Source organism: Leptonychotes weddellii, chromosome 10 (genome assembly GCF_054177405.1).
Source record: "Leptonychotes weddellii isolate Sample4059 chromosome 10, ASM5417740v2, whole genome shotgun sequence".
NCBI classification, from domain to species: domain Eukaryota; kingdom Metazoa; phylum Chordata; class Mammalia; order Carnivora; family Phocidae; genus Leptonychotes; species Leptonychotes weddellii.
This window is the reverse complement of record NC_138378.1, coordinates 96289978-96306017: the sequence shown is the minus strand read 5'-3', so window position 1 is coordinate 96306017 and position 16040 is coordinate 96289978. Positions and strand designations below refer to the sequence as shown.

Genomic DNA, 16040 nt, shown 5'->3' with positions numbered 1-16040 from the left:
AAGCCTCATTTTTTTAATGACTGCAAAATAGCCATTGAGCAGGGGAGAGAATAAAACATATTTAATCATTTCTTCATTGCTGGACATTTGGTTTGTTCTAATTTCTCACTGTTATAAATGACACTGTGATTGACATATTCTTATATAACTTCTTCCATCATTTGGATAATATTCTTAGAATAGGTTCCCAGACAGGAAACCCATGGGTCATGGTGTATAAATATTCCAAGTATATTCTTAACTGTGTTATACAAATTTATGAAGCCACTAAAAATGTCCAAGATACTGTACCCTTATCATCATTAAGTATTACCGTTAAAAAAACAATGGAATTGAACAGAAGGAGTAATACTTCATTCCTGTCAAGCAAAACAATGTGGAAAGAGGGGCACCTGGGTGGCTCAGTCAGTTAAGCGTCTGACTCTTGGTTTCAGCTCAGGTCCTGGGATCCAGCCCTGTGTCAGGCTCCGTGCTCAGCATGGAGTCTGCTTGAGATTCTCTGTCCTTCTCCCTCTGCCCCTCCCCCTGTGTGCTCTTTCTCTCTCTCTAAAATAAATAAATAAATCTTAAAAAAACAAAACAAAACACATAATGGGGCACCTGGGTGGCTCAGTCGACTGTTAAGCCTTCAGCTCAGGTCATATCTCCCAGTCCTGGGATGGAGCCCCACATCGGGCTCCTGGCTCAGCAGGGAGTCGGCTTCTCCCTCTCCCTCTGCCTCTCCCTCTCCCTCTCCCTCTGCCTCTCCCTCTCCCTCTGCCTCTCCTTCTGATTGTGCTCTCTCTGTCTCTCTCTCTCTCAAAACGAATAAAGAAAACCTTAAACACACACACACAAAACAATGTGGAAAGAGAAAGCCTTGTTTTGATGCCAGGTGGTTATGGAAGGATTTCAACTGCAAGGCACCTTCCATGGGACAGGAGGTAGGTTTGTTTGGCTGAGATGAGGAGTGGCTAGGACTCCATGCCTGCTTCTCCTTTGCTCACAGCGTTTTCCTTAGCCCGTGTGCCTTCCCCATCTCCTTCCCTAGACCTTGAGGGATAGGTCTGTAAGTTACACATAGTACAACTGTCAGAAAACAACAAGCAAGACTGGTGAATTGGTGAGCATGTGATTTAATACCACCTTACCATGTGCTCTCTTTTCTGAAGGAGTTCTGCTATCCAGTAAGTGGGGGGTGGGAGTCAGTAGGTGCAGATAATATATAAAACAACATGGGGAGCGATGGGTTATAGTGGGAACACAGTGGATTGGCATTCCAGAGAACAAGTTCTAAATCCCCACCTTGTGAACTCTACCTCTGAAACTAATAATACAATATGTTAAGTAACTGAATTTAAATAAAATAAAATTTACACATAAATAAATTTCCACCTTGTTATCATAGTAGGTAGTGTCCAGAGATGGTCATCAATTCTTTTCCTCCTCATATATGCAACCACTCCTCAGATTAAGAGGTAGAGTCTATTTGCTCTCCCCTTGAGTCTGAGCTGGCCTTAGTGATTTTGTTTAACCAATATAATGTGGAACTTCCAAGACTAGGTCAAAAGTAGCTTTTGCTGTTCCCTTTTGGGATGACTTGCTCTGGGGACAATAGCTCTTGGAACCCAGGCACTAAGTTGTGAGATGCCCAGGTGACATGAAGAAGCCAGGTGGAGGCGCTCTGATTAACAATCCCCGCTGAATTTCCAGCCCAGAGCCAGCTTGACTGCTAGCCATGGGTGACAGCCATCTCTGGCCAAGCTTTCTGATGACTTCTTTTTTTAAAAAAGATTTTATTTATTTATTTGTGAAAGAGAGGCGGTGGTGGGGGAGAGAGAGAGCACAAGTGGGGGGGGCGGTCAGAAGAAGAGGGAGAAGCAGGCCCCCGGTGAGAGGGAGCCCGATACGGGGCTCAATCCCAGGACTCGGGGATCATGACCTGAGCCAAAGGCAGATGCTTAACCCCCAAGCTTTCTGACGACTTCTGACTACAAAAGCATAACAGATCCCAGATGAGGATGGCCCAATGAGCACAACCAATCACAGGACAGTGACAGATAATAATACCTTGTTCTTTTTCAGCCACTACATTTTGGAGTGGTGTATTATGCAATAACAGACAAATGGAATGGTTACCAACTAGGTTTTACCTTTGACAAATCAGTTCGCCTCTTTGGGTCTCAGTCTCCTAATCCGTAAAATAAAGAGAGGAGACCAGAAAATCTCAAAGGTCACTGTAAGCTAGATGATTCTATAACTTAAATTGTCATCAAGACAGGATCAAAAGAATGATCAAGGGTCTATCCAATTTTTTTATTGAAATAACCACAATAAAGTGAAGTCATGTCAGAGGAAGCCAAGCTCCTGATGAGAGAGTGACATTTTTAAGGAAGACTAGAAAAAAGTAAATAATCTGCTAATGAAGAAGAGAGAGACATAAAAAAAGAATCATGCACGTTCACACACCTTCTCATTCAAAGAAACAACATGTACTACTTACTCTTTATCATATTTAACACGTTTAATAACATAAGTCTTCCCATCAATTTTGTGCTTTGCTTTGAAAACCTGACCATATCCGCCTGAGCCAATCGGTGTTATTTCTGTAAAATCACAAGCAAACCTGAAAAGAGAAATGCCACTGTTATTCTGAGTTCAGTGGTCATAGCCCACCCCTGCCCCCCACCCAACACTTTCACTTCCCCTTAACATCACTGGCACAACGGACTGAATAACAAACACGGTTCTACCCTTCTATATAAGAAGAGTCCAGGGCGCCTGGGTGGCTCAGTCGGTTAAGCGACTGCCTTCGGCTCAGGTCATGATCCCAGGGTCCTGGGATCGAGTCCCGCATCGGGCTCCCTGCTCTGCGGGGAGCCTGCTTCTCCCTCTCCCACTCCCCCTGCTTGTGTTCCCTCTCTCGCTGTGTCTCTCTCTGTCAAATAAATAAATAAAATCTTTAAAAAAAAAAAAAAAAGAAGAGTCCACTCCACAGAAACTCTTGAATCACAGTCATAGTTTCTCTCGCTCCTGCTCCCATTGTAACAAATCACCCTAGTAATGACATTCAACTTCTGGCTGCACAAAAGCCATAATAAAGATGCTTACTTAAGGTGTAAAACTTCAGAAGGAAGCACCATATTCGGTTCCCCAGCTACTACCAAGCTGTCATAAGAGAAATGAACATGGTCTCTGAGCCCACCTACATGTGTAACTACCTGGTTTTCCCCTCTCTCTCCTGCCCCACATTCCATCATTAAGTCCTGCCAGTTCTACTCCCCAAACATATCACTGGTGTGTGCCCACTTTTCACACCAACATCTTCACACCAGTCCAAGCTCCCATCAGCCACCACAGAACCGTGCTAGCTCAGACACTCCACTTCCGAGTCTCCTTCCTTTGCTCCAATCCATGAACCACGCAGCAAGCAGGGGGAAAAACTCTGAGCCCGTCTCTCTGTTGCCTAAACTCTCCAATAGCCTCCTTTTGCTTTTAGCAAACCCCAGAAAGTCCTTAGATAGCCTAAAAGGGGTCTCGTGCTTCCCTCCCCAGCTTGTCCCATGGCACCACGCCCTTGCTCACGCACTCCAAGCACACAGCGTCTGCCCCCTGAACGCTCGCATACCATTCCTACCTTCACTTTCCCACATGCTCTGCTTTTACGAAACCACAGACCCCACCTTCCTGTGCTAACTCACCCTCCAGGCGCCCCGACATGGCTGACCCCAGAGAAAGCCTTTGCCTCCCCCTCACACTAAACCCAACAGTTCTATTTCCATTTCTTACCAGGTCATTGCTTTCCCTTGAGACCTCTGACCATAGATTATAATTACAGATTTTTCGGGCGCCTGGGTGGCTCAGTTGGTTAAGCGACTGCCTTCGGCTCAGGTCATGATCCTGGAGTCCCGGGATCGAGTCCCGCATCGGGCTCCCTGCTCAGCAGGGAGTCTGCTTCTCCCTCTGACCCTCCCCCCTCTCATGCTCTCTCTATCTCATTCTCTCTCTCAAATAAATAAATAAAATCTTTAAAAAAAAAATAATTACAGATTTTTCACGTAATTATCATCCCCACAAAGCTCTGTGAGGGCGGAAGCTGTTTCTGTTTGTTCCCACTATAAATCCAATGCCCAGCACAGTGCCAGGCATATATGAGGTTCTTATTAAATGTTTGTTGATTCTTTATCGTTTTTTTTTTTCACACTTGTATTCAATCTCCTCCTGTTGCAAAGAAGCTTCACATTTGTTTTAGATATTTTGTTCAAACCCAAACACATAGTCTACCACAAGAGGAACCTTTTTCTCAATGTGAAATCTGGAATGGAGCTGGAAAATGGAAAACAGGTTCGAGTGGATCTATTTGGATTCCTTCAGGGGTCTTTAAAAAAAAATCACTGGTTTATAGAAATATTTACCTTCAATATTAAAAACTTCCATGGGTGTCAGAAAAACTCACATCAGTATCACACAGATCTACATTTACCACATTCCATCTGGATTCATCTAAACATTACCTCTCCAAGAGACGATGATTCTTTGGGGGTCTGACTGTACTAAAAAAAAATTAACTGTTCAGGGAGAAATAGAATTTAACCTGGCTGATGTAAAACAGTCCCTTCAGAAGCTTTTGTCGAATGTGCAAACATATCTTTAAACAGATTCTTTTTTACAGGTTTCCCTCTTACCTGACTTCCACAGTGTACTTGTTTTCTTTGGTCACAGGAGAGTTAAAGGTAGGTGCCAAACTTCTAAAATTTAAGAGAAGAATATAAAACTCAAATAAAATAGAACTTTACGTCATGCGCTAGTTTTTTTTATATTTTGAGTCAACTATTAGAATTACAAGGTAGAAAGTGATAACCTTTCTTTATGAAACAATATACTGACAGTTCTCCTCTATCCACTGATAATTATTCATTCCTTTCCTGATTCTTTTTTTTTTTTTTTTTTTTTTTGCCTTAACACATTCACTGTTGGTGTGCCACCAGCCTCTCCTTTGTTCCTTACAGACTCAAAACCAAAGGAAATAGATCTCCTTGCACCGTCATTCTGGTCTTTGTACTTTACTCCTGGCTGGTGGTGAACCATGTGCTATTGGAAGTTCAAACCCCACTAATAACTAAACATATTCCAATTGCTATCTTCCCCCTAAGCCCTCAAGTCTTGAACTTCCTTAACCCCATCAGTGTCCATAATTCCTGTCTGTATCTCCCTCTCCTTTGCCTCTTCTTCACCCAGTTATTGGAACTCTATTCCCTCAAATCCTGTCCACTCTTCCCATACAGTTTGTCTTGCAAATTATCCTCATCCCTTGTCACTGCCATGATAACCATGGCTGACAGCTGGATCATCTTACACACACACACCTCTCTTCTCTCCACTCAAACACCCACATCATGAATCATCCTTCCCTGACACATCTCCTACTGTTCAGAATATATTGGTGGCTCATAATGGCTCCCACTGCCATCTTGCCCTCATTGATGACTTATGGTTATGTCCTTGTTTTTCTCTTCCGTTTGAGAAACCAATCCACCATCATTTATATAACATTGGATCTTTTTCTCTTCTTACCCAAGTCATTACGCCATCTCTACCCTACCTGCCTGTCAGCAAAATAATGCAGTTCTCTGGAAAGTGCCCCTCCAAGTTCACTTCTGTCAACCTCTTCCAAAATAATGCCCTTAACCAATGACCCTAGTGATCCCCACAGGCCCTTTCATCTACGGTGCAGTGTGTACCTACATTCAAAGATTTCTCTACATATGTAAAATCATTTGTTTATAGATTTCAAACTTTTTGGGATCCTTAACCATGCTTTCTACCTCTGAAATTCCACTCAAAGAAGGGTATATAGTACTCTACAAGTACTGAAGACTTAGTAAATAAGGTTAATAACCTAAGTCTGAAACAAAACTTCATTTCCAAATATGTGCACTGCATAATGATACCCACCTTTTCACCTTCTTTTCACTACTTTTGACATTGCTCTGTAACAAAAGAAAATGAAAAACAATTGTAGATGATTAAATCAATTATCTTGCTTTATCTTGTTCTTTTTCCTCCTGTACTTCTGGATGGTTCTGTGACATTTTTTTTTTTTTTGGTCCGTTAGATGAACAGCCTCATTAAGTTGTGTACTCCCATCAAGCCCTGCTTCTCAGTTTACTTGGCTAGATCAATGTTCTCATCTATTCTAGCAACCAGACAGATAAGGCAGGGAGGACAAAAAAGCAATCGGGGCAAGTTCAGCAGAAGCACTGGGTCTCAACAAGAAGGTGTGCATCACAGTTCTCCACAGTGCTAAAGACACAGATGGAGCTCAGGGATCCAGTCTAAAATAATTCCCCAAGTGTTTCTTATCTGGTAACCGGCTAAAAATGGCAATGCTAAAAAAAAAGAAAAAGAAAAAATGGCAATACTAATAATTTCATTTTTAGCACAAATTAAATTTTAATATTTAGCAAAAAAAAGAGGAATCTTCAATATATCTCAAAAATGAATTTCACATAGCTATTCTTTATTCATATTCACTTTTATTCTGGTAGGTTTTGTAGTATTACCAATTTGAATACGTTGACACTGAGCAGGGAGCATCAAACTAAGAGTTTTTGAGCTCATACCACTTCCCACTGTATAATGACTATAGTATATTAATTTAGCCATTCTGTCAAATGACAACGTTTCTTAAGTCTCCTCCTGCTACAAATGAGGTTGCAAGAACACACTTACATATGTTTCTCTGTACATACATAGGAGTGCTTCTCTAGTAGACATCCCCAGGAATGGAACTGCTTGAAGGCATGGCGTGCACACCCTCCGCTTTGCTACATATTGCCAGACTGTCTCCACAATGGTTGTACCAACTTATACTTCCACCCGCAGCATGTAGTAGTAATAATTGGAATACAGCTGTGCCGATGCTTAGTATTGCCAGACTCAAATTTTGCCATGGTGATGGGTTTAAAAAAGGTACCTAACTGTTGTTTTGATTTGCATTTTCCCTACTACTATGCAGTAAAGCATCTTTTCATATTTTTGTTGCCCATTTGGGTATCTCTTCTCTGAACTGTCTGTTCAGATCTTCTGTACATTTTTCTGAGTTGCTTTTCTTTTTCTTATCGATTTGTTTACAGTTCATTATAAATAGGGCACTTACGTAACACTAATTGTCACCACAAAAATTATCTGATTTTTAAGTTTAGTTCTGATTTTTTAAAACAGGAGCAGACTATATTAATGGACATTTTAAGTAGTGTCCAGCTGGTAGAAGATAAGCAAGATCACAGGAATATATGAAAACATGAAGGTGAGTAGGGAGAGGAAGATGGGAGTGAAGAGTGGAAGAATTTTGCAAGTGAGGAACAGGGGTTAATAGAGAAAGGAGAAAGCCAAAATGCTGCCACATATTAATATGAAATAAGAATGCATGAGATAAAAGTAGAAAAATTATGGTTGAGTACTGAGGCAATTTTTAAATGAAGAAACACAATAGAGAAAAAGATCATCAGGAAGCTAGAGGCTAATACTATACCAGAGGAGATGAAGAATTGTTTATACTGTTGCTGTTACAATTTCCTTCTGGTGCATTTGGTGAGAAATCATTTTCAAGTGGTGATTTAGAAGCACTAGAAGATAAGGGGATAATTATTAGTTTGTGAATTCTGCCTATTTTTTGTTGATCAGAATTTCTTTCTCTAAATTCTCCTTAAACATTAAACATTTTCATAAAAATGTGCTCTCAGGCAGCAATCTGAATTTGTTAAATTATCACAGTTGTTTGTCCACACTTACGATATGCTTTTCACCAAAGTGTTGTTTCCTGAATTACTAGGTGAAGTAGTCCAAGAATCACTTGATAGTGAGTCATCTTTCTGAAAGAAAGAGTACCCCTTAGGAGTTTTAAGAGCAATTACATTACTTCTCCATACTGGCTCAGTCTCTGTGTGCTAACTACCACATTTATTTATGGATGCTTGATCTGGATTTAAAAAACAACCCTGGGGGCACCTGGGTGGCTCAGTTGGTTAAATGTCTGCTTTCAGCTCAGGTCATGATTTCAAGGTCCTGGGATCGAGCCCCACCATCGGGCTCCCTCCTCAGCGGGGAGTCTGCTTCTTCCTCCCCCTCTCTTTCTGCCCCTCCCCCCAGCTCATACTCTCTCTCTCTCTCTCAAATAAATAAAATCTTAAAAAAAAAACCAATCCTGAGTTGTGAACAGAATTTTACTCTCTGGGGCCTCATGGCCCCATGGCTCGTGGCTCATTGGTGAAACACAGAATGGAGGAATCCTTTTGCTATGTGATTGGTTGTCTTGGCATCATCTAAACACAGTCTTACCTCAAATCAACTTCAGAAAGAATCTTAAAATTTAAAAGTGAAATCCAAAGGCATTTCATACCATTAAGGTTTTCTCTGATTGTATCTGCTCATATGCAAATTTAGCAGCCATCTGTTTTGCCTCCTGTTTGGTAGCACCTCCACCAACAGCATATTCTTTCTGCCCAATTTTGCATCTATAGTAAAATCTAGGAGAAATGATAGAGAGTATTTACCCAAATACCAAAAAAACCCAGTAAATCTAACTTAGGATTTGGAAACAAACACAGATGAACAAAGACCTTAATATAACCCTAATTTAATGGGTACATTTAGTTTGTATCTTGTAGAATATAAATCTCTGATAAGATGACTGAACAATTTGCCAAAATAACCAGGATAGCTTGATGTCATCAGCTTGCATTTGTGTTAGGCAAGGAACCTCGGACAATTATATGAGAACTCTACTGAATATGGAAAAGCAATGTGTATCAGGGAGTTACTATGCATTAATTCAAAATTATTCCAGTGTTATTTGCCATGGAGGCAAATACACCCAACCAGGGTTGAGTCTTCCCTGCTGGGCCCTGAAGGCAGGATTAGATTGAGTGGCTGGGTGGTTTCTACAGCTCCTATTCTCCCGGGCACCCCTAAGTAGACTTCTCTCTTTTAGGTAACTTACGTTAGAGTGTTTAATCCCCAGGAACCAAACAGGTGAGCTACGAAAAAATAGCCTCCTACTTTATTGAGATCGACTCACACAATTCACTTTGGACTATTTCATGCCAATGAATACTCTTCCGTTTTCCTCTTCCTGGTTCTGGCCTAAAAGCCATCAGAGCTAAAAAGTCCATAACTGAGTCAATTCAGAGGACAGTATTCTGAAGGGGTCATTTGGACTATTTGCCATTTAGATTTTTCTCTCTCTCTCTCTCTCTCATTCACTGGGTAGGTTGTAGCCAAGAAACAATCTCCTTCAGGCTCATTTACTTTCTGCTTTTCCTAGTTCCTATCCATTCTTATCTCCACTTCCAAAATCTTGGCAACTCTGAAGCTCTACTCCATCCCACCCTTTATAATCCTTAAATCTGGGTCTCCTCACAGCCTGTGGCTAAAACCCATTTCTTTTAAGACCTGGTATTTGTCTAGAGAGTGACACCATTTAACTGAATGTGAAGGACAAACACCTAGACAAACGGCTCTCTAATCTGATGATGGTGAAGAGAGAGTCATTTTATCTACACATGTGGTCCAGTCATTGTCATACAGAAACTCCCACTGTGATCTGTGGGAGGGAAACATCTCCACACACACACACAAACCCCCAGCAGGGGCACCCCATTCTCTCTTCGGTCTCCTGCAGACTAAACCATCCAGATATACCTCAGAAATAAAGGATTCCCCAGATTTGATCCGTTATGGTATATGGGTCCCAAGTCTTCAGCAATTAAGCATTTTCATATTTTAATTATAAAGATGACCAGTTGTGTATAAGTCATATAAAACCTTCCATGCAAAAGGTCCCCAAAAGGAGGACAAATATTTCTAGAAAATCAGACATGAAAACAAGCCCGTTCTATTGCTTAGATACAATGAAATAGAAGGAAAAGCTGAACTACATCTCACCTTTCTGGCCCATATTCTTTCAATTCACATTGTTCATAATTTACAGATAGTTTTTCCTTCTGGGCAAGCCTATTCATACGGCCTATGAAATTCTCAAAGGATCCCACTCCTAATCCTTCTGAAGTATCTGTTGTCAGTGATAAAGAACTAACTGCCTACAAAGAAAAAAAAATCTTGTTTAATACAGATGAAAACAAAGATTTAACCATTTTATTTCCTCTAATAAAATTACTAAATGAATAATTTGAAAGACAACTTAGATTTTATGTATTGCCCTAGTCTACTACCTTGAGTAAAAGTCTAAGTATATATCTTTTTCTACCATAAAAAATCCACAAGAAAAAAGGTTAACAATAGGAAAGGAACCATCCTTTTATAGTTTTCTATGGAAAAACAAAATAGTGAACTTTCTTGTTTATCCATGCAAAATACTCTAACACTGTCTAGCTCACTCCACCCTTTGTAAATCTCAAAAAACAAGATAACCAATATTGAAGTAAAGCTATATCCTGGATCACACCTTATGGGGAAAGAGGAATATAACAGCACCATTCCTTCCATTCTTATCTGTACCTTTTTCCTAATCTGGCAAAAGCTTGTCCAAAGTTTTTCTACTTTATTAATCTTGTCAAAGAACTAACTTTTGGTTTTATCGACCTTCTTTATTGTTTCTTAGTTTTCTTTTACATCAATGTTGGGCCTTGTTATTATTTTCTGTCTTCTGCTTTTTTGGGGAAAGGTAGTCTATTGTTCTCCTAACTTCTTGACTTGATTTTCTGGCTCATTAACAATTCGTGAGTTTGCAATTTTGCCTGATTTACTTTCTCCAATTTGGGTTACAAGGGTGACATCATCGAGGAAGATTTTTCAGGAAAGTTATCTTGAAAGTCAATGTTTTCAAAATTTTCAATATCTGAGAAACAATCCTCTTTGGTCCCACATGTAAACGACTGCTTGTCTCATTTTACGGCCAGTTCTCTGCTATCCCATGGTTTAAAATGATGCTGTGGACAGCATGATTTTTTTTTTCGTTTTTACATTTTGAATAATTTCCTTTTTCTGCCTCGATGCTTATAGGATTTTTTCATCATCCCTAGAGCCCAGGACTTTCCCAATGATCAATGTTCTTGGAGGCTCTGTGTTTTTCTCTATCTGTTGAGTTGCTTTCATCTGCATTGAGGTCTTCCTTTATTTCAGAAACACTTTCTTTTTTTTTTTTTTTTTAAGATTTTATTTATTTATTTGAGAGAGAGAGAAAGCATGAGGTGGGGAGGGTCAGAGGGAGAAGCAGACTCCTCGCTGAGCAAGGAGCCCGATGCGGGACTCGATCCCGGGACTCCAGGATCATGACCTGAGCCGAAGGCAGTCGCTCAACCAACTGAGCCACCCAGGCGCCCCAGAAACACTTTCAACTGGAATCTCTTCAGATAGCTTTCTCTGTACTCTTTACTCTGTTCTCAGCCTCCAGGATACCAATTCCATGAATGCTGGTTTTCCATCATCTGTCCTGCTCATCCATCATCCTCCCCATGGTCCTTCCATCTCTTTGTCCTTTGTCCTTCCTCCCCACTGTCCTTCCATCCCTCAGTCGGGTGCAGGGACTCCTGCCAGAACTCGTCAGCTCATTTCTCGCTGTTTCCTTTCCCGTTCACTCAACTTCAGAGGTGGTCTCTACTGCTGGCACTCTAAATGGGTATTGGCAGGCTTTGCCCACTACTTCTTAGATGAACCTCTGACACAGGGCTCTACAGAAATGGAGATGGAGGAAAAAGACTGTACTTCTGAATGGAAAGAACCTGTGAATGGCTTTACTCTGTGGGTGTTTTCTCACAGAGTAAAGTTAAAAAGGGCATTAACTCACCTTGCTTTCTTCATTAAGTTTTTCAATAGCTAATTTGGCTGCAGCATTTTTGGCCTCCTTCTTTGATTTACCTTCCGCTTCTGAATATTTTCTCTCATTTATGGTAACTTGAAATGTAAACCTGATTACAAAGACAATATTCACAAAATGTTATAAAACCCATGCATTGTCTAAGGCCAAGTGTTCCAGTCACACTGCCTCCTGTGTTAAAACCTGACTAGGTTTTAACCGGCTCAGTATAGAATTTAAGCAGTTACCCTCAAACAGCAAAACAGCACATCATCTTCACTCCAGAGCTAAATTATTGACTTCTAAATTGTGCCAGAGTTGCCATTCTTCTAGTTCATATTTTATAGAGATATACCTTTAAAAAAAACCCAGCAATTTGGGGTGCCTGGCTGGCTCAGTTAGTACAGCATGCAATTCTTGATCTCAGGGTTGTAAGTTTGAGCCCCACATTAGGTGGAGAGATTACTTTAAAAAAATCTTTTTAAAAAATAGCAATTTACTTTAAGTTATGCGCAGGTCCTTCCTTAGACAGTTCATAATACCTAAGTACCAAGCTGTGCTTCTGACAGTATGTATTAAGTTCCTCTATAGAAAAACTTGGTGGACGCTCATTGGCCATTTCTTCTAGTAACCTAGAACAGAAGAGATGTTTGAAAAAAGTGAGACATAACATATTTAACCTGATTATCCCAATCCAGTGTAGGAGACAAAACAGGATAAGAAGAATCTTCTTTATAAGACTCATCTCAGCCCCACATAAATCCAGAGAAAACTTTCTTACAAAATCTTTTTCTCTCATGATCTGCACACCAAGCTAATTTCTCCAAAACTTTCTATGTTCAAAACTCAGCTGGCCAAAAAAGGAAAAGGGTCTTTCTCTTCCACTCTCCTCTCTGCTTCCAGTGAGGGTCAGGGACAGGTTTATCCACCTGCTTGAACTACACAAGTAGAATCAGAACTCTTCATGTGGAGAAGAATAAGGTTGAGAGTACATACGTAAAGTGAAGTTCATGAAATCATTAAAGATTTCACTATACAGAAACAGATTCCCCTATGAAATCCCAAAAATCTTCCCTTTAAAATTTGCATTAGTCAATTATAGATAAATTTACCTGGGTAAATTATGACCCCAGTTTATGGGTCTCATTAGACCAAGAGAGTAGCAATGATTTAAGTCATAATGAAAATCTAAAAAATACAGAATCTAAATATAGGAGCCAAAACTATAAAACTCTTGGAAGAAAACATAAGGGTAAATCTTCAGAATCTTGGATTTGGCAATGGAATCTTTGTGATGACAGCAAAAGAAAAAAGATAGATTGGGCTTTATCAAAAGTAAAAACAGGGGCACCTGTGTGGCTCAGGTGGTTAAGCATCTGCCTTCAGCTCAGGTCATGATCCCAGCATTGTGGGTTCTCTGCTCTCTCTCTCTCAAATAAATAAATAAATAAAATCTTTTTTAAAAAAAGTAAAAACATTTGTGTCACACAGGACGCTATGAAGAGAATGAAAATCTACAGAATGGGGTATCTATAATTCATATATGATAAGAGTCCAATATCCAGAATATATAAAGAACTTTTACAACCCCACAACAAAAAGACAACCCAATTAAAAAATTGGCAAAGGACCTGAACAGACATTTCTTCTAAATATTCTAGTGCCCCAGGGCCCTGTCCTTAGATCTCCTCTCTGCTCTACTAACACTCACTCCCCTCTAGATCGCCTCTAGACTTATGGCTTTAAATTCCACCTACACAATGATGGTTATCAAAAGAACACCTCTACCCCTGACTATTTCCTGACTCTAACTGCTTCTGTCCAATAGGCTGCCTCCCTGAAATGCTCTTGACTCTACCCCATCCACTGTCTTCACCTGATCAACTCTTATTTCCTATAGATTTCAGCTCAGATGTCACTTTCCAGACATCCTTGAAGAGGTCCTGGTTTGGTGTTCCACAACAGCTCTTGTCCCCTTTCCTGCAATTGCTTGTATAACTGACTGTCTTCCAAAAGAGACCATGAGCTACAAGAGGGACGGGGTCAGGCTGTTATAATAGGGGCTCCATAATCAATGAATGAATGCCAATATATCTGCAGACCTCCCCCACCTGCATGACTTGTCACATGCTTTTCCCTTTGCTTTGAATGCAATATCTGCACCCTCTGTCCACCAGGCAACTCCCACTCATCTGTGAGGCTCGCATGTTTTCTTTGATGTTGGAGGGGCAGCCAGTCCTCCTCCAAGGGCCCACCACTGCACCTTGCCCAGCTCCCATAACAGCCCAGTCATTGAGCAATCTGGGAAGCAGGTTCTATGTCTTACTCATTTTTTTTTTTAAGATTTTTTATTTATTTATTTGAGAGAGAGAATGAGAGACAGAGAGCACGAGAGGGAAGCGGGTCAGAGGGAGAAGCAGACTCCGCACCGAGCAGGGAGCCCGATGTGGGACTCAATCCCGGGACTCCAGGATCATGACCTGAGCCGAAGGCAGTCGCTTAACCAACTGAGCCACCCAGGCGCCCCTGTCTTACTCATTTTATATCACCAATACCCAGTGGCAAGTAGTAAATGCCAAACACTTGGATGGTGTATAGGAAAATGAAAGAATGACTCATTAAAATGAAATACTCTACTTGAAACCCCCTCGTCTTCTCCCTTTTCTTCATCTGCTGCTTTCCGTGCGTCCTTTCTTCATTTATTCAATAAATGCTTCGCAAGTACCAGGCACTATTCTGACAATGAGTATACAGATGTGAACAGGATAAATTCACACCCGACCTGCATTCCACTGAGGGAAGACAGAAAATGACCATGCACAGAAACAGGTAACAGGAACGGACAATATGATGACCAGATGGCTGGAAGTGATATAATGAAATTAAATAGGGTGCAGCATAGAGGGTGAGTTGGTAGATAGGGGCAGAGATAAGGGGGAGGCGGTTTTAGACATAGTGGTCACAAAAGACCTTTCTTAGGAGGCAATTTTAAATGAAGACTGAATGATGAGAAAGTCCATCATATCAAGATATGGCGGAAGAAAATCTCAGGAACCAGCATGGCCTTTGAAGGGATAACAAAAAGATCAAGGGACTGCTGCACAGTGAGTGAGGGGAAAAGAGTAGGAAATGAGTCAGAGATGTCAGCGCCATGCACACAGACCTTGTAGGTCATGGTCGGAACCAGTGGATGGTGTTCCAATCACAACAGGAAGTTACCGGACATTCTCTAAGTAGAGGGGGTATGTGACTGGGTTTATGTTTTAAGTGATGACTCTGATACTATGTAAAGAACAGGGTCTGGGGGCAGGGACAGGTGTGGGCAGCGGAGCAGAGCACGAGCAGAAGCAAGGAGACCAAGCAAGGCTGCTGCCATGGTTTGGGTGAGCAATGATGGCGGCTGGAAGCGCGTGGTGGGAGTATCCAGAGTGTGAGCAAAGGCAAAGCCGTCACGTTACTGCTTAGTGTCGTGGAGACAGTCAAGCTTTAGAGGCCACACTGCTCTGGGCTACACCCTCTCTGAACCTTTCATTTGTGACCTGAAGACAGGAATAAAAACACGTGATTCAGAGGTGGCTGTGGGGAATAAATCAGATGAAGAGCACCCAGCAGAGTCCCCCACACCATTAACCCTCAATAGATGGTGCTCCTGGTCTGCACTTCTGAAACCCAAAACGCACTAAAAACTGAGGTTCATTTTGTTTTCATTTGTTTTGTTTTTGATAGGTTTGTAGCCCCCTGTCTAGACCTGGGCTGACATGAGCTATTTATAGTCTTTATGATACTTTGTTGTCCACGTATACATTTCACTACAGAAATTGTTTAATTATAGAGGGCTGCCCCCAAATCCTGCTGAGAGCATTCTATAATAGACAGGATTTATGCTGCCTTACTTTTCTAAAATCCCAAACTCTTGGAATACCAGAACATGCCCAAGGGTGTTTGAGAAGGATCTGTAGCTGTACCATTATTTTTAGGAACCAGTGTCATTTACTTCAGTTACAACCATGAGACCATACATCAGATTGGGAGGGGATCACAGATATCAGAAGAGCAGTTATGGAAGAGCCCTTAGCAATTAGAACCTGAAGTTCTATCAACTACTCTAAACCCTTGGCGCTTTTAATGTTAAGTAACTGCCGGTCATCAGAATGACAAGCCAGTTCGAATTTAAGTGAACTATATGTGCAAACTAAGAAAGTGCTGAATTAACATGTTTGAAAAAGTACTTCCAAGTCTGGAAAAA

At 41.0% G+C, this 16040-nt stretch overlaps 1 protein-coding gene across 4 annotated transcripts in view; it reads right to left on the bottom strand.

Moving 5' to 3' along the window:
* EIF2AK2 (eukaryotic translation initiation factor 2 alpha kinase 2) overlaps nt 1-16040 on the bottom strand; it is a 32432-nt gene that overhangs the window by 14832 nt on the left and 1560 nt on the right. For 3 of the 4 annotated variants that reach the window (XM_081796928.1, XM_081796930.1, XM_081796931.1), the window contains exons 2-11: nt 12295-12426; nt 11786-11906; nt 9925-10079; nt 8381-8507; nt 7774-7853; nt 7514-7607; nt 5935-5969; nt 4665-4727; nt 3091-3147; nt 2483-2605 (exon numbers count right to left, since the gene is read on the bottom strand). In XM_081796928.1, coding sequence (XP_081653054.1) covers nt 2483-2605; nt 3091-3147; nt 4665-4727; nt 5935-5969; nt 7514-7607; nt 7774-7853; nt 8381-8507; nt 9925-10079; nt 11786-11906; nt 12295-12413 — 974 coding nt within the window. In that variant the 5' untranslated portion in view covers nt 12414-12426. The remainder of the gene's footprint in view (nt 1-2482; nt 2606-3090; nt 3148-4664; nt 4728-5934; nt 5970-7513; nt 7608-7773; nt 7854-8380; nt 8508-9924; nt 10080-11785; nt 11907-12294; nt 12427-16040) is intronic. The other variant, XM_006737451.3, reaches the window with a different exon arrangement.